Source organism: Bison bison, unplaced genomic scaffold, assembly GCF_000754665.1.
Source record: "Bison bison bison isolate TAMUID 2011002044 unplaced genomic scaffold, Bison_UMD1.0 scf7180017864364, whole genome shotgun sequence".
NCBI lineage: Eukaryota > Metazoa > Chordata > Mammalia > Artiodactyla > Bovidae > Bison > Bison bison.
Genome location: NW_011494936.1, coordinates 4,027,016 through 4,053,840, shown reverse-complemented (window position 1 = coordinate 4,053,840; position 26,825 = coordinate 4,027,016). Strand labels below are relative to the sequence as shown.

At 40.8% G+C, this 26,825-nt stretch overlaps 2 protein-coding genes across 7 annotated transcripts in view; one reads left to right on the top strand and one right to left on the bottom strand.

Moving 5' to 3' along the window:
* The window catches only part of JAZF1 (JAZF zinc finger 1), a 323,385-nt gene extending 308,272 nt beyond the window's left edge, over window positions 1-15,113 (top strand). For all 5 annotated transcript variants that reach the window (XM_010855401.1, XM_010855400.1, XM_010855403.1 and 2 more), the window contains 2 exons: window positions 5,919-6,088; window positions 12,740-15,113. In XM_010855401.1, coding sequence (XP_010853703.1) covers window positions 5,919-6,088; window positions 12,740-12,916 — 347 coding nt within the window. In that variant the 3' untranslated portion in view covers window positions 12,917-15,113. The remainder of the gene's footprint in view (window positions 1-5,918; window positions 6,089-12,739) is intronic.
* TAX1BP1 (Tax1 (human T-cell leukemia virus type I) binding protein 1) overlaps window positions 15,110-26,825 on the bottom strand; it is an 84,237-nt gene continuing 72,521 nt past the window's right edge. For both annotated transcript variants that reach the window (XM_010855406.1, XM_010855405.1), the window contains 2 exons: window positions 17,558-17,640; window positions 15,110-16,975 (listed from right to left, as the gene is read on the bottom strand). In XM_010855406.1, the coding sequence (XP_010853708.1) occupies window positions 16,774-16,975; window positions 17,558-17,640 (285 nt within the window). In that variant the 3' untranslated portion in view covers window positions 15,110-16,773. The remainder of the gene's footprint in view (window positions 16,976-17,557; window positions 17,641-26,825) is intronic.

Here is a 26,825-nt window from a genome sequence, read left to right as displayed (position 1 = left end):
AAACTTTGAAACCAAAGACTCAAGTACCAGTCCAGCCTGCCTGTTTCTAACTGGGTGACCTTAGGTCCCTCACCTCCTGAACCCCAACTCTCCCCTTTGCGAAACTGGGGAAACAAAGGTTGGTTCCATGAAAAATACATCTCCACACTCCAGGCTTACAGGAGCCACCCCACCACCACCACCTAAATGACAAAGGCATCTCCTAACTCCTTCCAGTTCGAGAATGCAAGTGTCAAGCAAAATTTGCTCATTCTTAGGTAGCTACAATTTTTATTAAATCCAGTAGGCACAGGTAAGTTTAGGTATGGAAGTATTTGCTAGAAGTTAAGGAACAAATGACTTAAAGCAAAAGTAGGCCAAATTAAAAGAAGCCTGGCATTTTGGCTATCATGCTTTTGTGCATCCCTCAAAGCTTCATATTGTGCCCATTAGTGCAGTAAAAATGACAGTGCTTAAGGGAGAACTAGGGTTGGGCAGAGCCTTAAAGCCATGGGACTTTGTAACCAGAGCATCAGTGAAAACAGTAATCATCCTAACAGAATAATTGCTTGGCTGAATCCCCACTGTAAATCCCCCCTGGCACATCCCCCCAGCATCCCAGTCCTCTGACCTTTGTCCTTGGGATGCAGATCTTTGCGGGTGTTCTCTCTCCTAGGAGAGCAAGTTCATCCAAATCAGAAATCTCACCCAGTCGGTTTTTGTTGTAAAATACAAGGGCGCTGTTTCTGCAGTTCTTGTCCCTGTGCTGTCGGCCTTCTCAGGTGCTGTAGCCCAGAGGAAAGGCTGGCACTTCTGGAAGAACAGCGGCCATTGCTCTAAAGAAGCCACGGCTGTGGGTTTTCCATCTGCTTTTCCTACTGAAGGCCTTCAGGCTTTCCCTTTAGTTATGAGAATGCCGTCTTCTCGACCCTTCAAGAGAGTCAGCGTAGGGAGAGCTGCTGGCCTGTGGCAGGTTTTCTGTTTTGTGCTTAAGCACTTGTCTTTTTCAGTTGGCATTGCCAAGGCTTAGAGCTGACTTGTGGAAAGGAAAGGGCGGGGGTGGAGAGATGCAGATGAACCAGTGCTCGTGCCACAGCATAGATTTACCCTGCTGGAGTCCCCAGCCAGCAGCCCTGGAGAAAGAGACCTGTGAGATAAACCACCGAACACCTCTCACTTCTGCGATGTTAACTTGAGGGTGGAGTCAAGGGCTTGTCAAGTTCCTTCTCATTGCAAAATTGCGACTCACCAACTCACTGTTCCCCAACCCTGCTTCTGAGAGGACACCTGCCAGCCCGTCCCCAGACACCTGCTCTGGGCCCAGGGAGTGAATTATTCTTGTGACTCGCATGCTTTCCTCACACCTACCTGCCCCAATCACTCCCAGCTACAAGAATGGGTGTTGGGGGTCTTTTCCTTTTTTACACAGAGGAATGCTTTATAATTTTTTTCTTTAGAAAATGCTGCAGAAATGAACATTTTATGGATTCTGGGTGATGAGGGCTCAGAACCAGGAGCCTGACTTGATTCTGCGTCCTCCCTCTGCTGGCTGGAGCCCAGCACCACCTCTGCTAGACTGACAGGACAGAGATCACACGTGCCTCCAGGATCACCTGCTCAGCCAAGATCAGGGTTAATGAATGAGCATATGCATTCCTTAACACCCCTTCCTGCTTCCCTGGAACAATCCAAAAGCTCACTGGAATGTGATGGCCTCAAAGCAGGCAGTGATGGGCCTGTTTGACCCCTCCCGCTGGCCTGAAGGGCAGTGGGCTCCAGAGTAGGTACACAGGACAGTCCATAAGGTGGAGGAAGGAGATATGGAATCTTTACACTTACTAAGTAAAATATTTCTCATGTTATTATGTATATTTATTAAACTATCAAGATTGCCAGGAGAAATATCAATAACCTCAGATATGCCGATGGCACCACCCTCGTGGTAGAAAGCAAAGAAGAACTAAAGAACCTCTTGATGAAAGTGAAAGAGGAGAGTGAAAAAGCTGGCTTAAAACACAACATTAAAAAAACTAAGATCATGGCACCCGGCCCCATGGCAAATAGATGGGGAAACAGTGGAAACAGTGACAGATTTTATTTTCTTGGGCTCCAAAATCACTGCTGATGGTGACTGCAGACGTGAAGTTAAAGGACACTTGCTCCTTGGAAGGAAAGTTATGACCAGCCTAGATAGCATATTAAAAAGCAGAGACATTACTTTGCCAACAAAGGTCCATCTAGTCAAGGCTATGGTTTTTCCAGTAGTCATGTATGGATGTGAGAGTAGGACTGTAAAGAAAGCTGAGTGCCGAAGAATTGAGGCTTTTGAACTGTGGTGTTGGAGAAGACTCTTGAGAGTCCCTTGGACTGCAAGGAGATCCAACCAGTCAATCCTCAAGGAAATCAGTCCTGAATATTCATTGGAAGGACTAATGCTGAAGCTGAAACTCCAGTACTTTGGCCACCTGATGCAAAGAACTGACTCACTGGAAAAGACCCTGATGCTGGAAAAGATTGAAGGCAGGAGAAGGGGGCGCATAGAGGATGAGATGGTTGGATGGCATCACTGACTGGATGGACATGAATGTGAGTGAGCTCCGGGAGTTGGTGATGGACAGGGAAGCCTGGCATGCTGCAGTCCATGGGGTCGCAAAGAGTCGGACATGACTGAGCGACTGAACTGATTAAACTATTTAATCCTCATCCTTTTATTTGCTTATCTGTTTTACACAGTAATATATTAGTAAATGTTGTTGTTCAGTCTGTTCTAAATCCTTTTAAAAGCAGGAACTCAATTGGCCCTCACAACAACCTTAAGAGGTTGTAGTATTATCAGTCCATTTTACAGATGAGGAACCTAAAGCTCAGAGAGGTTACATCACTTGCCTGGGGTCACACAGCTTATCTGTGGCAGCACCACGGATCACGTGGGCTCCCAGACTGGCCCCTGTAGATGTGTCTGCATGAACAGTCCTCAGTGAGCACCATGCCTCTCTTGTGATATGGAATCCTTCTTGTAGTTTTTCTACTGGAGATTCCCAAACCTCTGAATTTTCTTATTTTTTGTTTGGTTTCACAACAGGCTTTTCTAAAAAACAGTATCATTTTACATGTAATATTATAGGGTAGTATTATTACAAAAGCGATATTACACTGTCTTCATTTTTATTTATTTTTGGCTGCACTGGATTTTCACTGCTGCACGAGAGCTTTCTCTAGTGACTAGCAGGGGTTTCTCTGTTGCGGTGCATGAGCTCCTCACTGCAGTGGCTTCTCTCACTGCGGGGCACAGGCTCCAGGCTCGCTGGCTCAGCAGTTGTGGCACACCGGCTCGGTTGCCCTGAGGCACATGGAATCCTCCCGGACCAGGGATGGAACCCGTGTCTCCTGCACTGGCAGGCAGACTCCCACCCATTGTACCACCGGGGAGGTCCTGTCTTGTTTTTTGAGCACTCATTATGGCTTCCTGTGCCAGGTGCTTTATCAACATTAATTTTAACCCTTGAATTAAACTGAAGGGAAGAGTCTTTCCCCCATTTCACAGAAGAGAAAGAAGAGGCCAGGTAGTCACTCAGCTGACTGTCCAGCCAAGGCATAAACCCAGGGCCGTGCACTGCTCAGCTTGTGTTACAGGACAGAACTCAGTAGAAACAGATCCTTCTCGATCCCCATGCCAGGCAGGCAGTTTCACAAAGCACCCAGAGGACCCTGTGGTGTGTGAGCATGCCTATACTCACAAAGGTATCCTGACATGGATGGTGACTCGTGGTCCCCATTCCTGCAACACTTGGGACTGGATGCCATGTGGTTTCCAAGCAGCTGTGTCTACAGGATCAATCCCTCGGGCCTGGCCCCTTTTGATCCCAAGGAGTTTTGAAGTTTTATCTTCTACTGGGCTTCATTAAGCCCTCGGTTGGTCTGAGGCTTTCTTTCCCACCCCCTGTGCCCCAGTTGTAAATGTTGTGCACTTTTCAGTATTCAGGTTAACAAGTTAGCCCAATTAGATGGGTAAATTAGTCATTCTCACTTTCTCAAGTCCTACTGGAAGAGCTTTGCGAAACAGCATTTATAGTTTTCTAACAAGCAATTTAAAGGACAGCGGCATGTGGCATTTGTTTAAGAGTAAAATGTCCTAAACGGTGCCCTACTGGAAAACAGATTTTGAGATTTGCTCACAGACCGACTCAGGGCCTCGGCAGAGTGGCACCCCTGTGCTGTCTTGATCCCTGGGGTCTCCAGCCAAACACGGCTGGGGGCTTATTGAAACCCACACTGAATGCCAACGCCTCATTTTGGCCTGGTGGTTTTTTCTGCACTGCCCGAGTTTCTAAACAGGCTGCTTTGAATTCTGAGTGGTAGATGGTGGAGGACCAGAAACATGGAGGTTGAGAAACACCCCCCTCCCCACCGCCCCAGAGAGCTGCTGGCATTGGAGGCCAGGAAAATGTCACCTGGGGAAAACTGACTCCCTTAATCGCTAATTGAGAATGTGTAAGCTCTTGGAGCACACAGTTCTCAGTTTCTTTGTGTGTATGAGAGTGACAGTCATCCTCACCTCACTGGGTCACCAGAGGGTTAAATGAGATGATGCATCTCACATGCCTAAAACATACGAGGCCCTCGTTCACCTTGAGGTCCCTTCCTCCCTTCCTGGATCCTTTTAAGTGTTCACCTCATGCTGGCGTCCTTGTTCCTGGCTTGACTGGCTCTTCAAACAATCTTATTAATGCCTATTAAAATGAAACCCAATAAAAGTGCCAATATTTGGTGTTGAAATAATTGATGTAGCAGAGGGAGCCCACGGTGAGCACCCAGGCAGGCCCCTGCTGCAATTTAGCTTCACACCTGGGGGATGAATTTCACAACTGTAATTGCTACCATATAATTCTTATTAATGTTGTGCTATAATTCCTATTTATTCCACGAGGCTTGTAAATGCATTAGAACTTGTCAACATATTATTTTACACTGTTTATGATCTGTAGAATTATGTCCTTCAGGATTGTATTGTGCAAAAACTCCACATAAATGGCTGTAGACCTCGTTAAAAAAAAAGGGGGGGGGGTTGCTTGTTGAAGTGGTTCTCCATCCCCTCCATGCTGAGCAGAAGTTGGTGAGGCAGATTTTTAATTCAGTTCTGAGCAGAGCTCTTAACCTCAGGTACAAGGGGATCCCGACATGCGTCTTAGCTCTGTGCTGCGGTGGCTCAGCCGGCCCTCCCTCCCAGGAAAGGTGGTGTGTACTGAAAGGCAGGTGCTGTTCGCTGGGGACAGGTGTGGTAGGGAATTGTCGGGTCTTCCTCTAGCTGGACCTGCATTCTGATGATGACATTGTGTCCTCAGAGCTCTGGGTGTTTCAGCCCCCTGCCTCCCTAGCTTGGGGTAACCCCCCTTTAGTGCCACATTTCTTCGTGGTCTTCCCAGCTGAGCTTATAAAGGAAGAGATCTGAAATGAATTCCCACTGAAGTGTAAATACCTAATAAGTGTAAAATGTAACCCCCTCCCACAGATTTTTGTATTTACTATGGTGATAAAGCAGGAAAATTAAGGGGACAGAATTCTGTTCATTGGAGTGTCATGTGTATCCTGTGTGTGTGTATGTGCATGTGTGTGTGTTGGGACAGGGGTTTGTCTGTCGTGGTCGGTTATATTTGGTTTCAGCATCTTTGCAGTCACCTTTGCTGAAGAATTGCATTCACGTTCTTGCACAGCTAACTCCTTACCATGAGCCCTGGGCTCTCTGATGGGAAAACAGATACCCTCCCCCTCAGGGCTGTCCTCGGGACTAGATGCCCTTGCAGTCCCTTGGTGCCCTAGATGTCCTCTTCCAGGGCAGTCGGAGCTGCCTGTCCCCTCGCTGCCATGCCTCCTGTCCTAGGGTCAGGGTCAGGGCGAGAGGGACGCTCCTGACGCTCCTGGTTTCTGCTCTGGCCCCGCAGGCAGCGAGTACGACGAGGAGGAGGTGGATTATGAGGAGTCAGATAGCGACGAGTCCTGGACCACAGAGAGTGCCATCAGCTCTGAAGCCATCCTCAGCTCCATGTGCATGAACGGAGGGGAGGAGAAGCCTTTTGCCTGCCCGGTTCCTGGATGTAAAAAGAGATACAAGGTAAAAGAAATACCCTCGCTTGGCGTAACCAGATGGAAAATGGCAAGCCCTGTGTCAGTCAAGTCTGGGGAGAGGTGCTTCCCTCTGTGGAGCCGATTGGGTGTGTGGCTGCCCTCAGGTCAGGGCTAGCTCTGGTCTCTGGGTGGGTTTTTCCCTTTGCTGATCTGTGTGGGAACTATAGGTCAGGAGATTTTTGTTGTTGTTGTGGGAGGATCATGTTTTTGATATTCTTCAAATTCATGTCAAATCAGGCAGAATATCAAATGTGTCACTTATTTGTTTGCCAAACACCTTTCCCCGTGGCTGGCTCTGCAGGTGGTTCAGAGAGACCACTTTGAAGTCTTAAAAGCCTACAGACGGTTCACTGAGCTCTTTTGGAAAATGTTGTAGGGTATTTTCTTCCAGCTGAGGAAGCCCTTGCCCACTTCCCCCAAATGGCATGAAGAGACGAGGAAAAAGGGGGCCTTTGGTATTTTTCACACCTAACCATCAGCTCTATAGCTTCAGCAAAGTCTCTGTAGACGGCCAAAACCTGTGTCTCTGCAGGCCTGACTGGGTGTCAGGGGAGCCAGGGGCACTAAATTCTCTGTTGAGAAAAACTCCCAAGGGACAAAACACTGAGAAACACCTACACATTCGGGTCCAGAGGACATTACAAGAAAACAAATCTGCAAACTTTCCCATGAAGCATTAGCAGCTCTTTAAATCCAACTGTGAAAAACTAAAAATCCAAAACAGATTCGGTGCCTGTGATGAGATGCTAATTTCCCCAAAGCTCAGCAGATTGACTATTTCTAAAGAAAGGCTTGAAAAATATGATAGCATAAGCACTTCCTGTATTATTCCCTCTTCAGTATGTCTCTGCACACACACACACACAAGATTATTTCAGTACTTTATACCTGCTCCTGATATTAAAGCATAAAACACAAATGTATCACAGGTAAGTGGCTCAGGGTTTCACCAACTCTGAACACGATTAAATGTTGATCATGGACAGTCCAGATGAAGCCCCACGATGGAGATGTGAGGTCCCATAAGTGTGTCCTGATGCACTGTGCCGTGTCCCCACTGCACACGTACATTCCTGTGGGTCAGAAGGCATCGTGGTAGTGGAGTGGGGGTAGGAAGAGAATGAAATGGTTACCTCAGGAAGCCAGGAGCCCAAGGGATTGTTCAAGAAGCTACTTTGTCCAGAGGACAGCTCTGCTTGGAGAAAGAGATTTTCTCTTCTTTCTCTATGTGAAAATGGAGAAAGCTGGACAAGGACACTGCTCTTGTATCCTACCTGCCCTCCATGCTTCTCGGGAGCTGGTGCCCCGTGCTCCGCTGTCTTGCTGCCTTCTCTCAAGGGTCCAAACACTGTTTTAGGGGTGTCTTACACGTCAGCTAAGTTAAAAGAGGGAGCAAAGTAATAACCCAGACCGCAACTGACTGAAAAACAAAAAATGAGGTAGGGGAATGTAAGCTACACCCTTTATTTTGGCCAAAGAGGATGAAGCCTTCTGTCTTTGCCACCTCTGGCTTCATTTTGTTTTTCCATCCCTTTCCCCTGGTCATTTCTATTTTCTTGTCATTACTCTCTTAGTTCTATTTTTCTTGAATTTCCAGTAGTTTCTGCCTTCCTGCAGTTTGTTTGCATCTAGGTCGATGAGGGCTTTGGGGGAGTGTTCTTTCTCCATCTAAGGCCTAAAGAAAATTGCATGAAACTTGGGCTATAGAGGCTGCCTGTTTCAGTACCACAGACTGGCAGATGACACGGGTGGCAATTGGTGGTCGTGATTTCCATGAGGGAAGTGTGAGTTTCCTTTCCTGGGCCAGAATACCAGGTAATGGTGCATGGGACAGGAACAAACGCATAACTGCTTCTCCTAACCAGCTGCTTGAGGAAAAGGCAGTCACATTACCTAACTCTTTAGTCTCACTCTTTCTCCTGGGAAGTTACTGGCTGCAGGGCAGTGGTGTTCTCTAGTGTAATTATTTCATCTTATTTACTGCATGGTTGTTGGATTAGATTTTGGTGAGAGGAGGGCATAATGAGCTAGTGCACTGTGGTGTCAGGCAGAATCCACAAGGGCTACCATCTTGTTCATCCCCACAGCTACCTTCAGACCTGTCTCATTCCTTGCCCTGCCTATTGGCAGGGGGTTTCTCATCCACAAGGCTCTTGGGCACTGCCTCAGGATCAGCTCTTCTCACCATTTCACTGGCATTTGCAGAACTGAGAGAAGATGAGCATCTAACTCCCCAGACTTCATATAGAGTAGGGCACAGGAGGAGCAGTACAGTGGTTTCCCATGTTAATTCTTTCGCCTCTAAATGCCCCCTTTCCCTCCTCTGTCAGCATTCCTCATTTCATTCCCATTTCTCAAAGCACAGCTCAAATGTTTGTGGGAGCCCTTACCAGCTTCCCAGACTGAAGTTCCCCCCAATCCTGAAGTTCTATCATCTGACCTTTCTACCTCATCTGTTCACACGACTGGCAGAGCCCTTACGATCTTATTAGCCCAAGTGCTTATAGCTCAAAGACCCTTCTGCATGTAGCTCACATCCAGAACATTAAGTAAATACCCTAAGGATAAAGGGACAAAGACAAAATGCATGGGGGAAGAGGGGGGCAACGTGGGCTCCCCACTGACCAACGGAACCCCAAAGCCACAACATGATTCATTCTTCTGTGCTCCTCGCAGACATTCCAGGCCAGGAGCACAACTGATTCCATCCACCTTGGTTCTGCACAAAGTTTCTCTGAGAGTCCTCGGCTACACAGAGAACACAGCATTTCAGCAGCATAAAGCAAGCTTGGTCTCTGGCATCTGTGTAGATACACAGTCAAGCACACATGTAGCTCCAGATTTTCCCAAGAAGGACACTTGAGCCTTTCTCCCCTTCAGTGGATCTGAATCTCCTTGCCTCTCCTGAGGGTCCCCCTAGAAGCCCTGGTGGGAGCATAACTGACCTTTCTGGATAAAACTTGGCAGAAAATAGAGCTTTTAAAAATGTCCAAATTCTTCAGTTCCATAATTTTCCTGGAAATTTATGCTATTTTCAAAAAATGTTGATGAGGGAATCCAATCTGTATGTGTGTGTATTTATATATATACACTTACACACACACACACACACACACAGCAAAAAATACTGAAATACCTCAGATGTTAAACTATGATTCTGTTGTACATTCTTATGCTTCTCTCTACTTTCTCAATGTCTACAATTACCTACACTGAACACAGATTACAGTAATAACCATGGGAGGAAAAGACCTGGTTCCCACCTGACTTGCCCTGGACATCCCATGTGCTGCCATGTCAAGTGTGACAGAGGAAGACTGGCAGTGCCGTCTCTGGGGCAGGTGGGGTGTCACCATGCTGCTCCACATGGCTTCACTGTTTTAACTTTAACTTAAATGGCAACCCACTCCAGTGTTCTTGTCTGGAAAATCCAACGGACAGCGGAGTCTGGCGGGCTACAGGCCATGGGGTCCCAAAAAGTCGGACACGACAGAGCAACTAACACTTTCACCATCTCCAAGCCCAGCTTTGGTTTTTTCATCTTTCTTCCACATCAGATACCCAAATGACTTCATCCTCTCCTTTGTGTAGGACATAAAGGTTCACAGGAAACTGAAAGTTAGGATTTTATATGGTACACATTACATATTGTACTTACACAAGCCTGAATACCGACAGACATCAAATAGTTAAGGCATGGTGGCCCAGTGTGTGGTGTCCTAACTTTAGCTCTCATGATTTGATTTGGAGTAGAATTCTGTTGTTCGACTGGGTCAGTTCCCTCAGCAGGCAGGGAGTGCCTGGCATGGAAGAGAACCAGTGCCACCTCAGGTCCTCCTCTGTACCTTATGCCTTGCCCCTTCCTGGGTCAGATCACTGTAAGTCATAGACAGTTTTCTCTAGACTGAGTGTCCCAGTCCTTCCCAACTTTTAAGAATTTTTCAGCTTCGTGATCTGGTCAAGTCAGCTTCTCTGAGTGTCAATTTTTAGTTAAAACCTGAGTGCTGAATAAGACAGTAGATATCAAGTTCTCGGCATGAGGAAAAGTTCCGTTAGTGATGTGCCTTGCCGTGTAAGAGCTTAATCCTCTTTCTCCTTTTCAGGGATCAGAGGATTTAGTAAGAATTTCAAGTTGCCTGACATTTATTTTTGTCATTGTGAATATTTTTGAAAGACCAAACTCATTTCAGGATCTCTGCAGTTAGAACTGAGTTTCAGCAAAGCTTTGGAGTTTTGGAAAGTGAAGTTCCCATAGTTATCTGTGAATGAACAGATAGGGAAATGTTACATCTGATTAGAGATATAACTAACATCTCTGATAAGGTTGTCCCATGACACTTGTGAACATTTTAAGTCACAGCAAGAGAGAGAGAGAGTTGGTAAGGTAGTTTATTTTAGGCCCTTTGGTCAACCCAGAGCTGCCATGTTTCCACACATGTAGCCGGCTTCCTGATTTTTCCAGAGTAGTAAAGTTGATGTATATATTAGTCCCACAGCCACACACAACACAGCATTTACATTCAAGCTGGGTACAGACCACAGACCCTATTGGAATCACCTCAACCCTGCACATGACCTTCCCCTGCTGAACTCCAGATCTGGATTCCCACTGGACAGGTTTCTCATGGCTTTAGCAATTTCTAGTTTCACACCTTGCCTCACTTATTTAAAAAAAAAACCACCTCAGCCTGGATGGAGTATCTTAAGTTCTGGTCCTGTTGGAGTTGCTAAACACACAGGGGTACCTGGATTTATAATGATCCTTCTTACAAGTTCCCTGTGAAATGTTTTCGTAACTCCTCATCCACAGGAAGCAACAACCCTGAGGTACTCCATTAACTATTGGGCTGATAGACAACGCTTATCTTTGTATGTTGGCCCTAGTGGCTCTCACCTGGGTCTCTCATGCCACTGCAGTGGGGTACTAGCTGGGGGCTAGATGCACAGGTTGGCTTCTTTACCCACGTGCCTGGGCTCCTGGTGGGATAGCTGGAGCGGCAAGGGGTTCGTCTCTTAATGGGTCGGATTCTGCACGGTCACTGCTCTCTCCACACCCTACCACGGCAATCTCCTAGTTGCTGGCATGCCTCTAGAAGGCAAAGTGAAGGGCTTCCTCACCCTGCATGCAGGAACTAATGCAAGACCCACAAGAGCTGAAGGGGCAGAAGGCTGACAGCTGGGCCTTCAGGGAAGAAGTTTTGTCTGTCCTTGAGCTTCAACTCACCAGACAGCCTACAAGATTTTTTTAAGCATAGACAACTGGTTGCTATCTGTCGCCCCTGGGTTCCACAGTGTGAAAAGGATTCTCTTCCATAGGACTTTTGAAAAGAATTAATGTGCACGGTGCATCTCCAATAGGGAAATATAGTGATAACCACTGAACACATTTTGTTTCATGGCAAATCTCTCAATTTCTTCCAGAATGAAGCATGTTCTAACAGATTCACTCAGATACTTGTGGAGCATCTACTCTGTGCCAGGCACTGTGCTTGATGCTCATTAAACAACACCAGTTTGTTCCTTTTCTTTGGGAGCTCGACAAGGGCATCCTATGAAATAGAAGATGGTTATGTTGCAATCCTTTAGTTGGGCATAGGACTGGGCTCAATGGGCCTACACTCAGGTAATACTTTGAAAAATAGCCCACTCTTCCGGTGATCGATGCTCAACAACTCAAGCCTTTTCTTCTTTCCCCCTACTGCTCAACCTGACAGTAGTTGACCTGAAAGTGGAGATCTATATTCCAGTACCACCTCTGCCGTTTGTTCTTTCATAAATCTTCCATCAGTTTACTAAATGCCCCGAGTCTGTTTACTTGCCATTTAATTGGGATAAAGGAAAAGTAATTTGGTTAAATCTATAGTGATTCTAGGCATGACGTCTTAAATAGAATGTGCAATGTGAACTAGCAAAACCAACGAACAGAAATCCAGATAGCATGCAGATACTTCATGTATCATTTAGGATTTATATGCCAATCTGAAGTTCAGAAGTCTTCTGCTGCTAAGAATTTCATAAACTGACATTTTCAAAGTTCAATATATGTTTGGAATGTAGTACATAAATAAAAGCAGAGTCCTGTCTGCCCACAGGTGCTTAACAACACAACTGTACTGGGGCAGGATTTAAACGGGCAGAGATACAGGCTTAATGCAGAGTAGAAAAAGAACAAAAATTCTCTAAGGTAGGAATTAGCATGATTGGCTGGGAGCAAGACATGCTGAGTTTCCAGTCAAGAATTTATACATCTTGAACTTTTATTACCCTAACCTTTGTTTTCTTTCTTTAGATTTTTTTGTTTTCGCTATCTTGGATAGATTTACATAATTGTTCACTGGCAACATTCTTCAGACAAAACTATGCCTGTACAGTCCATGAGTCTTAACTATGTATTTTATGTAAAACTCAAACTCAGTACTTTCAGAGTAACTGAAGCCTACCTGAAATGGCCTTGGGGCACAGACCATGGTGAACACACTGGACTGCTTTGGTCACAACTGGCGTTAACGAAAGCCTATTCTGTATACAGTTGCCATCTGAGAGAGGTCCAATTGCAGTCAGACCCACACTAAGGTTTTCCCCCATCAGACAATTGGGTGACACCATTTAACAGATGATATTTTTGTCTTCTCCACAGAATGTGAATGGCATAAAGTACCATGCTAAGAATGGTCACAGAACACAGATTCGTGTCCGTAAACCATTCAAATGTCGTTGTGGTAAGAGTTACAAGACAGCTCAGGGCCTGCGGCATCACACAATCAATTTCCATCCCCCGGTGTCGGCTGAGATTATCAGGAAGATGCAGCAATAACATGCTGGTCGTAACTGTGCCAAGAAATCCTCACCAGCAGTTGCTGATTTTGAAAACAGCCACCTTTTTTCAGGGGAAGCATTCAGCAACCCTTTAAAGAATTAAATGCATGCTTTAAATTTTTTCTGTAATTTTGGAATGATGTATCTTTGTAGAGTTAATGATTTTGTACATTTGCACATGTAATCATCATACCCATTTTCATTACTTTGATATAAGGTGCTAAACAAAACAAAAAGCTCTAGGTTCTTCAGCACATTTTCCCCAAACCAAGATTAAAATTGAGGGCATGTTGCATATTGTTTAGTTGTATTGCAGTGGTATCAACTGGGGAGGGGGGAGGAGGGGCTAGGCACTGAGGTTTTTTTTCCCCCAAGATTATAATGTGATTGAAGTTTTCAACACATCAACTCATTGTGTTCAAAACCAAAATAATACCTTCATTATCCAACTGGTTACCATGCCTTACATAATGGAGTTAGTACTTGTGAGTAGAAAGACTTTAGGTAATGGAAATATAAATAAGAATGTTTAACATAATATGCTAAAAATATTTTCATATTTAAATAACATACATAAAGGGTGTGCTTTCTGTGTTTTATATTATTGTGCAAATCCTTTTGCCCTTTAAAAGGCTGAAAATCTTGCCATCTGACTTATCATGTTAGAGTTATAAAATAGCATTTTTGTACAAAAGTCTATTCAGTTCACTCATTAGTTTAACATTCATTGAGTGCCTGCTGGGTGCAAGGGATTCAATTTATGCCTATTGATATCTGTGGACCAAGATACTAGTTTAGTTAAATACTTTTCCCTTAAATCTGTTAGGAAACACTTTGAAATACTTAAGTGCAAATTTTTTGTGTGTAAAATTTAGTTCTATCTTCATCTTTAGGTGAAGTTTTAAAGCACTTTGTAGTTCTCTATTGCCAACAGATTAATGTTTTATGTGTTGCCAATTCTTGCAACCACTGCCCAACGAACCTGTGGGTTGCAAATAAGAAAATTCCAAGCACGTTTCAAACAGGAACATTTTATTAAGACCCCATCACCTGTTCATGCTCATTGTGTTTTTAGAATTTTTTTAAAAGCACTTTTTTCCATCACATTGTAGATGTCTGTATTCTCATTGGAAACGTCTGTTTAGCTTTATAAGACATTTTGCTGAAATATGAAATTGAGCCTTATTGACAATTAAGTGCTTATTGCAGCAGGTGGTCAAAGAGTGACTAATACAAGACCTGTTAAGAGTGTAACTACGTCTGGACCATTCCTGAAGTTTTTCTTACCAACAATGCCATCATGCCTTGAGTGTTCATTTCTCCCAAGTGCTATTCCTTAAACATGAGTTTACCAATTGCCTAATTATGCAATAAAAATTGCTTTGAGATGGCTAACTGCCCACAAAAGTGGTGAAAATCAAACTCAAAATGCTTATAAAAAATAACTTTCTTCCTGTGTTTGCATTTGTTGAAAGTCTTACAGATGGGAGGAAGCAGGTGTCCCTCCTCAATTTTTCAGATGTTCTGAAAGGAAGATAATTCTGTTAGCCAGATGGGTAAGCTTCTATATCATTAAGTTGTGAATCCCTCATAATGAGGGAATTAAAAGTATTTATAAAGACACTGCCCTCTAAAAATTTCCTTGGATCTCTTAAGAGTAGTCTTGGTCCTGAACGTACAGTGTTACCCTTGTGTTAAAGGGTGATCCAGACGTGAGAAGCAAATAGTTGGTGCATAAGAAGGCCCTACTTGGCTATTTCGTATCTACCTATAACTGACCAAAATTTTTTTAGGCCAATTATCATCTAGCTTTGCTCCTTCTAGTGCAAGAAACTTGTAGGCTGGGTCAGTAGTTCAACAGCTAAACAGTCATTAGTCATTGTGCATGTTAGATTTCTTTCAACTATAAAACAAATTCCAGTTTCTATTTACTTATTCATTGTGACAGTATTACTAAACAGGTAAGGATGGGAATATTTTGTTATACCGTGTATAGTGAATGTATTGTATTGTGTCTGTGAAAACTGTGCTTTAAATTATATTTTCATATGTTTTGTTCGGGACAGAGCACATTAAGTTTGAAAGCAACAGAGGTTTGTTTTAGAACTGAAGGCAACTAAATAAAATTCCTGTCAAGAAAAGCTGCTTGTAAATGAAATCACATTTAAAATAAACTGCCTCTGACCCAAAATAAACATGGCTCTTTATTTTCATTAGCATCCATTATCAAGGCCAGTATCCAGTTTGCCACAGAAACGAATATCCATTTAGTACCTTGCTTTTAGGGTGCCCAGTTTTTGGATTCAGCTGACGCATGTAGATGTCTTCGGTGTTTTGCATGAATCACATTGTTTTTTCTATCAATAGTAAACTACTTATAAAGCCTGGGGCTAGAAGCTACCTAAAAATAGGTTAGTATGAACAATTTCATTTCACTGGTAGTGAGTAGTCTATACTATTCAAAGTATACTTTTAGGTTAGCATGGTCTACAATTATTAACTGTTCCTACTGTTGAACATATTTTACCTGAATATATTCTGCTTAGCCTATAACCTATCCTGAAGCTTAAAACATGGATTCCTCACAACAGCATCCCAGATCTGCCATGTCCTAACATCTGGCACCTGACTGCCTAATACTGTTTTGCCCCAGACTCAAACCTTTTAAAGGAGTTCAATGATACACAAATACAAGTCAGATGGTGTATATACAATTTACATATAGCACTTCATAATATCTTAGGTAACTAGTATGCTTAAAACAAGCTTAAGTATTTTAATAACTACAAAAAGAAAAATCAAAAAGTCTGTATTTTAAATTCTTAACATTTATATTCTAAAAGAGTACTATATTTCAGAAAATTCAAGACCCAGGACCAAAAAGACATTCAAGATGATCACAAATAGATTTGAGTGAAATTACATACCTCTAAAAATGTGTCCACTTTAATGTCAATACTATACACATCAAAGACATAAAAAATACATTAGTTTGATTTGGGTTTATGCATTACATGTTTAATCACTTACTGAGAACATTTTTTTAAAGTTACACTCTTATCAGGAAAATGAGGGGAAAAAAATACATTTTCTGTGATTTTTATGCCACAACCACCACTGTTCAGTAGATCATTTAATATAAAACAATTACACCAACATATCTTGTTCCATTTCCCCATCAGACAGAAATACAACTTTAGGATGGCTTTAAAATAATTATTCAGGTATTCTAAAGTTTTTCAGTCATAAAATTAGCAAAATATGCTTTCTATTAATTCCTAAAGCAAACATCTCAAATATAAAAGGACAGTTGCTATCACTGCAATCTTGCAAACATGTGATCTCATTCTACATGCAGCTCCCTTTCTAAAGAGGGTTAAAAATTTTTTTCATGGGCTAAATTATGAAGTTTCTGTATTCAAAGAATTACTTTGCAAGACTTATGATAAATTCTTTTTACTACATAATTTTTAACAGTCATGCTTAAGCAACAAGGTCAACAATCTTGTAAATATTCTGCTAAATAACACTATACATTTTTTTTTCAATGTGGTAACACTAAAATAATCCCTATTTCCTTCATTCATATAATTTTGCAAAATGGGAAATAAATATACAAACACACAAGAATTTCCTAAGCAGGTAAGATTAACAGAGGTTAAAATTACATTTATTGATAGTGTTAAGCCAAAGACTGACCCTGACCCCAGTAACACCAAACTCAAAGTAGCTCTTGGTCAAAAAGTACGCTAGAGGGTACATGGAAGCGACACCTTGTGGTCTTAGTGCTCTATTTGAGGTGATTTTTTTTTTTTAACTGTTAAACTGTATTATTAACTCCTAATACAAAAGTAACTAGTCAAAATTTAAAACATTCTGATCAAAATGGGTCTGTACATGCCTTTCAAACACCTGCTGGTCATAGTCAGGAGGGAACTGCTCACTGCACATTGGGCACACCTTCCAGTGACTTTCAACATGTTCTTCGAATTTGCTCTGATCATAGTTGGGAGGGAACATTAATTCACAGAGTGGACATTTCTTCTGAACATCAAAGCTTGAGGAAATAAAATGAAAGAATTACATGTCTGATAAGATTTCTAACAGCAGTAATCTTCAGATATGGCAAGACTGCATTTATCTAGTTAATATCAGTATCAGCTTACCTTGAAACTCTTCAGTTACTCCAGGAACCTCTCTTTCTTGGTCCTAGAAGCTTGCTATTGACAACTGTGTAACCCACTTATAAAGCTGCTAAATTTATTTTACAACTAGATTGACAAAAACCTTTTCTCATCAAATCGAAAAAATACAATTATGTGAAATGAGGCTCAGTGACAAGAATTCTTCAATTGTTAACTAACAGAATATGCCTTTTGTAAAACTATAAAGATTAATTGAGCTTGTAATTTCCCAACACCGCTCACTCAGTTTAACAACTAAAGTTTACAGCAATGGCTCTCAAAGGACTGTATGTATCAGCACCATCTGCACAGGCACACTAAAATACATATTGCTGGGCCCCACAACAAGAATTTTGGGTTCAGGAGGTCTGAATCATACACATTTCTAACTTTCAAGGACCATACCTTGAGAACCACTGGTAATCCCAATTCTACACAGAAAAAAGAGAACTTACCTGGGATCAAAGCAAAAGCCTGTTCCATGCCCACGTAAATGCTGACTTGGAGGATCAGGAGCAGTGGGCACCTTCTCATCTTCCTAGGCAAAGAACAATTTTTGCAACTTTGAGAAAAAGTGAAACCAAACAGAAGTCCCTCAATTTAATCAAGCACTGTATAAAGGAAGTAAGATTTTACTTTAAAAAACTTTACTTCTGTTATCAGATTTTCCTGTAAATAGAAGTTTGAAAGTAATTTGTTTTTACAGAGTATTTCACTGTGGACTAAGTCTTACCTTGAAATAAAAAGCAATATTCAGTGGAATGGAGAGTGTACTACACCAGAGTGTGTGAACAAATGAAGATCAATAGACTTCTGACCTATATGTAGGTAACTTTACTGCATTTTTATCATCCATACATGGGCCACTTTCATAAAAATCTTAAGACTATATTTTCCTATTATTCTCATTAAATACCTACTAGTGTGTAAGACAGGCAGGATCTTTGACAATATACATCCACTGTACAATATGTAGAAATTAAAGGAAAACCAGCAATATCTATGAGGTTTACGTGTGCATTTTGTTGGCAAATACATGAGAAAATTCAACTGGAAAACTGTGTTAAAAGCAAAGCAATGCACCAAACTACAAGTCTCAAAAACCCTGTTGTAAAATAATCAGATTAATTTTTTTTAATATATAACTACCTAATGAACAGATTATCAAGATAGCCTGCTGAAAACCCTGTACATCTGAGTTGGGATCAAAACCAAAATGCTGGTTTGGATTTCCAAGCCTGCACCCAGTGGTCACTTTACAGACTTGCACATTGCTGCTACATCAACAAGGGTGAGGATGGCAGAACACGCGGTTACTCTGACAATTATCCCCTCCTGAAATGGGTCGGGGGGTGGGGTAACACAAGGCTCCCCACTCTCCCCCGCCCATGTGCTTCACCTGAGAAAACACTTCTGTTGGCAAATGATTCTCTTAGGCTATACTTGAGCAAAAGAAAAACAGGATTAGTAATCTAATAGTAGATTGAGAAGCTGAGGAATATTGGACAAGTACTTCGTATACTTCAAAAATTAAAAGTCTTTAACTAAAATCCAGTTTTAAAATCTAAGCATACAAAGAGGGAAGATGATGCATAGTTGAATCTGCTAAGCTTAATATGTATGACAGGTAAATTGTGATTCTGTGCCACATTACTCTGGCTGCCAGATTTAGGCCTTCCAGTAACAATACCTGAAACATGAATCGGCTTAAACAACTACATATAAGATAGTGAACAAAATTTTCTCATATATATAAAATATATTAATTTTTTTAATTTTGAAATGCTATTTAAGAAAATAAAAACATAATGAAAGGTCTCTTCATATTCTACATTTAGAAATTATTCAAGAGATATTTATAATAAAATACAACCTTCTGGTGCCAAATATATTAATGGAGCCAAAAATCTCATAACTACTTTTTTTTTTTTCCCTAGTAATAGCTATTTTTCTGGGCTCCAAAATCACTGCATATGGTGACTGCAGGCATGAAATTAAAAGATGCTTACTCCTTGGAAGGAAAGTTTATGACCAACCTAGATAGCATATTCAAAAGCAGAGACATTACTTTGCCAGCAAAGGTCCATCTAGTCAAGGCTATGGTTTTTCCAGTAGTCATGTATGGATGTGAGAGTTGGACTGTGAAGAAAGCTGAGCGCCGAAGAATTGACGCTTTTTGAACTGTGGTGTTGGAGAAGACTCTTGAGAGTCCCTTGGACTGCAAGGAGATCCAACCAGTCCATTCTAAAGGAGATCAGTCCTGGGTGTTCTTTGGAAGGACTGATGCTCAATAAAGCTGAAACTCCAGTACTTTGGCCACCTCACGCGAAGAGCTGACTCATTGGAAAAGACTCTGATGCTGGGAGGGATTGGGGGCGGGAGGAAAAGGGGACGACAGAGGATGAGATGGCTTGATGGTATCACCGACTCGATGTACGTGAGTTTGAGTGAACTCCGGGAGTTGATGTTGGACAGGGAGGCCTGGCGTGCTGCAGTTCGTGGCGTCGCAGAGAGTCGGACATGACTGAGCGACTGAACTGAACAGCTTATACCAATTTATTGCCTCCATGAATCAGCTAACAGTAGAGTCTGAAGCAAAGGTGCTAGATTCAGACCAACCTATCAGACCTGTTAACCCAACTGATAAAATGTGGACAAGGGGATTAAAAAGCAATTTATATTTTCTAAGCCATATACAATTTGGTAAGGATAACTCTCTTATTATATTTTCTACCAGAATAAAAGAGTAGAGGGACTTGAGTAGAATTCTAGATAGAATAATGAGACGTTCATGAAATAAGAAACCACCTACTTAGAGAATAGGTTAAGTATGTAATAAAATCTGAGGAGTCCATTGATACAATATAGTCCCTGGCAGTCTTGTCACGCAAAAGGACCAAGTTTTCACTCACAAATACAGTTACTCCATTTTATTCATTGAGCTTGGGTATTTCCAAACCATACTAGCTTATATACAACAAATTAGGGAAATGAGGCTATTAACAGGCTCACTGCCAGCAACAAAAAAAGGCTACTGGTAAAAAAGAGAAAGGCAGGCAAGAACCAAAAACATCCAACAGGATTTCAACACTGCATCATACAGCTTTACTATATACATTAAAAGAATGTGAGGACATCATTCAATACTGATTTTTTAATTAATAAACTTCAAATTTATTAGTATTCTAGTTTAGAAAGCTTTCACTTAATCAAGTTTTAGCACTGAAAGTTGTCAACTCAAAAGGATTCTGAATAGCAGGTTTTAAAATATAAGTACCTAGGTATTTTCACAAAACTGCTTAATACCACACTGAAATGTATTTATGAACAATTGCAAATAATTAAATTTTCCTTAAAATATTTTCAATAGAATTTTAATCTACAAAGGTCTAAGCCACCTACTTGTTCATATACCTTTAGACCCATCAGCATAATGCTCTTTCTAGTGCAAACTGGTTTTTAAGCAAAGGAAATATATTACAGTAAACTGAAGCCCTACTTGAAACCCAAAACTTCTTACAGGATGCTCAATTCAAAATCTAGTATATAAAAATATTCTTGTTTTTTATCAAAGCATGCTGCTGCTGCCGCTAAGTCGCTTCAGTCATGTCCAACTCTGCGACCCCATAGACAGCAGCCCACCAGGCTACCCTGTCCCTGGGATTCTCCAGGCAAGAACGCTGGAGTGGGTTGCCATTTCCTTCTCCAACGCGTAAAAGTGAAGTCGCTCAGTTGTGTCCAACTCTTAGCAACCCCATGGACTGTGGCCCATCAGGCTCCTCCATCCATGGGATTTTCCAGCCAAGAGTACTGGAGTGGGGTGCCATTGCCTTATCAAAGCATATCACGAGTTTAACTAATCTCTTAGACAATAAGATACATTAAAATCATACTAAATTCAAAACACAATCATGATCATAAAAATACAATTACTATATGATACAACAATTCCATTTCTGGGTTTATATCCAAAAGAACTGAAAACAGGAACTCAAATAGATGTATTGGTACACTTATGGTCATATCCACATTATTCACAATAGCCTAACGGTGTAAACAATTCAAATGTCTACCAATGGATGTGTGGATTAACAAAATGTGGCATATACATACAATGTATGGTGTACACATACATTATTTAGCCTTAAAAAGGAAGGAAATTCTAACACGTTATAACATAAATGAATCTTGAAGACATATGTTAAGTGAAATAATCCCACCACAAAAAGATAAACACTATATATGATTCTCCTTATATGAGGTATCTGCTGCTGTGCTGTGCTTAGTCGATCTGTCATGTCCGACTCTTTGCAACCCCAAGGACTGTAGCCACCAGGCACCTCTGTCCATGGGGACTCTCCAGGAGTGGTTGCCACGCCCTCCAGGGGATCTTCCCAACGGAGGGATCAAACACAGATCTCCCACATTGCAGGCAGATTCTTTACCGTCTGAGAAACCTGGGAAACCCAAGAATACTGGAGTGGGTAACCTATCCCTTCTCCAGGGAATCTTCCTGACTCAGGAATCCAACCAGGATCTCCTGCATTGTAGGTGAATTCTTTACCAGCTGAGCTACCAGGGAAGCCCTAGGTACTAGAATAATCAAATTTGACAGCTGACAGGCTGAAGCGGAGGGAAGAAAGGAATTGCCATTTAATAGAGTTTCTGTTTTGTCAAGATGAAGAGAGTTCTTAAGATTGGTTGCACAACAATATGAATATACAGTTGACCACCAAACGGTAAGGATTTGAACTGCGCAGATCCACCTATATGTGGGACTTTTTCAGTAGTAAATACTGCAGTACTACATGATCTGCAGTTGGCTGGATCCTCGAATGTGGAGCCATGGATATAGGAGAAAGTGCAGATACAGGGGACCGATAAGTTATACTCAGATTTTTAACTGCACAGAGGGCTGGCACCCCTAACTTCCACGTTGTTTAAGGGTCATCTGTACTTACTGCTATAGAACCATGTGTTACAAAATAATACATAGTTAAGTTTTGCCAAGTTAAGATGGCAAATTTTACATTATATGTATTCAACCACAATAAAAACTGCAATTGTGATCAAACCATCAATATGCACCTAGTTACACCATTTGAATCATTAGGATTCAGATAGTCAGCATTTCTCAACCTTTGCCAGGAATTATTAATTGAAATAATTTAGATATCATTGTTTGTTTGTTTAGGTGCTTAGTCATGTCCAACTCTCTGCAACAACCGCCACCCCCCACCCCCCCACCATGGACTATAGCCCACAAGGCTCCTCTGTTCATGGAATTTCCCTGGCAAGAATACTAGAATGGATTGCCATTTCTTTCTCCAGGGGACCTTCCTGACCCAGGGATCAAACCCGTATCTCCTACAGTGGCAGGCAGATTCTTTACCACTGAGCCGTTTAGGAACTAGTAACAAAGATCTACCACCTAACAGAACTTTTACTAAGTTGATAATTATTACTTTAGCTCAAAACCATCCTTTAAGAAACATCTGCTAAGGCCAAAACCAACACATAAGAACAGAGTACCAATAACTCTGGGTAACTATTACATAAAGTTTTAAATAAATGTTTATCTTTATCCCTCATAACTCTGTATTATTAATACTGGTCAACATCCTCTTTTCATGAGATGTTACTATTCAAACTCCTCCAAACTTCCCTGAGTTTGAGCAAACTCCGGGAGACAGTGAAGGACAAGGAAGCCTGGTGTGCTGCAGTCCATGGAGTCACAGAGTTGAACACAACTTAGCAACTGAACAACAACAAACATCCATTTCCTGTAATATGTCAGTGAAGGAATAGCAACTGAATTTATAACTATAAAGATATTTTTAAAAAGGAAAATAATTTTATAAGATCTCTATTACTTTTCAATTGTCACTTTTCTCAGATACATGCACCCCTATAGTCACAGCAGCACTGTTTACAATAGACAAGACATGGAAACAACTAAATGTCCACTGACAGATGAACAGATAAAGGTGATGTATATATACACACACAAGAGAATATATAATATATATTATAAATATATATAATATTCTACTGTATATATACACACTATATATGTACACACACACACAATACAATATGTAGTAGTGCTCAGTTGCTCAGTCAAGTTTGACTCTCTGCAACCGTAGGTTCCTCTATCCATGGAATTTTTCAGACAAGAATACTGGAGTGGGTTGCAATTTCCAGCCATAAAAAGAGTGGCCATTTGCATCTACACAGATGGACGTAGATATTATCATACTAAGTGAAGTCAGAAAGAGACAAATACCAAAATATGACACAAATAAAACTCACCTATGAAACAGAAACAGACTCACAGAGAACAGACTTGTTGCCATAGGAGGGAGAGGGGAGCTGGACTGGGAGTTTGGGACTAACAGATGCAAACTATTATGTATAGAATGGATAAACAACAAAGTGCTATTGTATACTACAGGGATATTCAATATACTGTAATAAACCATAATGGACAAGAATGCCCGCAAAAATGTTACTCTTTTCCATATCCAAAAATTAACTCAAAATGGACCAAAGACCTAAATTAAAAGCTAGAGCTACCTTAGATAAATCAATGGTTTCTGAGATGTGGCACCAAAAGTGCAAGCAAAGAAAAAGGATAGGTAAAATAGAAAAATGGAAAAAAAAAAAAACACACACACACACAAAAGAAAAAGGATAGGTAAGTCTGACTTCATCAAAATGTAAAACTTTGTGCTGCAAAAGATACCACCAAAAAGAATGAAAACACAACCCACAGATGGGAGGAAAGATCTTTTAAGTCATCTATCTGTCAAGGGACAAACAGTTCTATTTTAAAATGGCCAAGAGACATAGGTATTTTCCCAAAGAAAATATACAAACAGCCAACAAGCATGTTAAAGATGCTCAACATTATCAGCCATCAGGTAAAAGGAAATCAAAGTCACGGTGATGCACCATTCCACATAGCTCCTCTGAAAATCACAGATCCTTCTGAGAACAAAAACTAAAAAGCTCATCAGAAAAAAAATGTCTATATCAAAATTATCTCTCTTCAGTTGGGGGATTCACAGTGAAGGATTCATGGTAGCTGCCAACAAAACTGCATACTAGATTCACAGTGAAGGATTCATGTAGAAAGCTGCCAACAAAGGACACATTAATAGAATGTGTGAGCCTCAGTCTTTCAGAGATAGAGGAGAAGGAGGTAAAGCTAGTATGGGTGGAAGGGAAACACATTCTACAAAGACATGAAAACAACTGGAAAGTGAGATGTATGTTAAAGAAAGTAATTCAGCCTTGCTTGATGGACTTTGGTCTAAACATCCTAGTGTACTCAAACTTTATTAAGCATATGATCACTAAAAGATTTTGTCTGATTCTCTGCAGATCTGGAGTGGAGGTAAAGATTCCTCATTTCTAACAAGTTCCCAGGAGATGACAATGGTGTTGATCCAATAATTTTGGGTATTAAGGGTTTTTACCATGATTCCAAGAAGTGTGCAGAAGGCTAGAGCACCAAAGCAAATTCACAGAGGTACTATGGATTATTTTTAATTTTCTAATTGTCAGATACCATGTAAACAACTAGTTTAAGACAGCTCACAGTTTCAACATTAGACAGTGCTGTGTTCCTTTCGATGACATCTTATCCTTAAGATTTTGGCAGTTGCTAAGATATAAAGCAGGTGCCTGGTGAAAACCACTTTGAAATAGAAAATGAAAATGGCTTCAATTTGATTTCAAGGTTTGAGAAGTCATCAGGTGGTCAACAGCCATATATATCCCATTTGGAACAGGTTATTTAAGAAAAATATGACTTTCTTTCATGTGTATTTTTTTTTAATGGTTAATTACTACACATTTGTTAGGAAATCATTAGTAGTTCTTTTGGCCTATGAGGTTCTATGAAAAAAAAAATTTACTGAGATGCTGAAGGTGCCCATGAACTGAGAAAGTTTGGGAACCTCTGATTTAGATAGATTGATAGGTGGTAAAACCACAGCTTCCACAGTCCAACTAACGAGGCTGTAGTACACTTATCAGCTGTATGAGCTGAAGCAAGCCAGTTAGTATCTCTGTTTCCTCCATTTTCAAATAGAAATAGTAACAGTTCCTACCTCATAGGACAGCTATGGAGAGTTAAAATATTAAAACATTAGCTGTCAAAACTACAGAAACATCTGTAGCTATCACCATCATCATAATTACAGTGTTACAGTTACTGCTATTACAACTATTAGGTAAAGGGGAGTGAGTCATAAAAGGCTTTTTGATCTGATAGAAACAAATGTTTTTGGTGCAGAAGGGAGGGAATTATGGCAGTATGGGGGATATGGTGCAATATAACTATAGGGGCCTGTAAGTGTAGCTGCTTCAGCCCCAACTCAAAGGTGCTAGGTCCCATGGCTGTTAAATACTTCCAAGGGCAAAGAACCAGAGAAAAGGAACAGGTCAACTCAAATCTGCTTTCTTTATTCTAACTAAAACGACTAAAATATTTCATGTGCAAGTGATTTTTGTTGTTGTAATGACAAGAATTTTAAAAAAACAGGTCTGAATATAATGAAAATTAGTTTGTCTAATGTGAAAAATTTTCTGATAGCTAAATACAATTACCAAAATATGCCTATTAAGAGCCCTTCTATCTCATTATCAAATTTAAGCATGTCAGCAAACGAGCACAAGATTCTAACACTGTTTCTCATGGGTTTGCAGGAGGGCAAAGCACACAGATCAGAAAGAACATTCTGCTAATTAAACTGAAGCAGATGACTACAGTAGAGAAGGGCTTGTCACATGTAACATCTGTGCCAAGAATGATCAGATTAAATATGCAAAATGTGAAGTGAAGGTGTGAAAAAGCAGTAAGATAATACTCTAGACTTCAAATAGGCTACAAAAGTTCTGACAGTTTTCCTAATTATTCCCAGTAATGGACACAGGAGGCCAAAAGGCAGGAGAGAGAAATACATTTTTCTCCATTATGGGTATTGAGCTCTAGGGCTAAAATCATGCCTGTCTGAACACTGATCAGTTTCTGCAAAGGTTAATAGCAATTAAATGCAGCAAACTAGATTAAATGAGAAACAGGTCATGATACCACTGTACTTGCAAAGAGCACGATAAAGCATTTCTTTTAAATTCTTAATGCACAGAAAATCCAACAAGAGCTGCTATAAAAAAAAAAGGTCTATCTATTAAATGGTAAAGAAATCTCCTAAATGAAAAAAAGAATGTCATGCTACATAAACTGATTCAATTACCATCAGTCCATCAGTATTGTGCTGCCGAGATTAAATACAAATGATGTCTACAAGAGTGTTTCTCTAAAAAACTATGATACACACACTTCTTCCTCTTTCTAAGCTAAAGATAACAAAGAGTTCACCTTATAATTTAAAATGGGATATATTAGTTACATGCAAAACTGAAAAGATGCACACCAGAGGATAATATTGTCATTAACACTTTGCTTCTTCCAATCTAGAACATCTATAATCAAAAGAATATAAATTACTCTGATAATTAAGATTAAACCATCTATGACTACAGTTAATAATGTATTATATATTTGAAAGTTGCTAAGAGAGCAGACCTTAAATCTTCTCATCACAAAGAAAAAAATTATAACTGTAGATGATGGACGTTAACTAGACTTATGTTATTTTGTAGTATACACAAATACCATTATGTTGCACACCTCAAACTAGTATGTTACAGGTC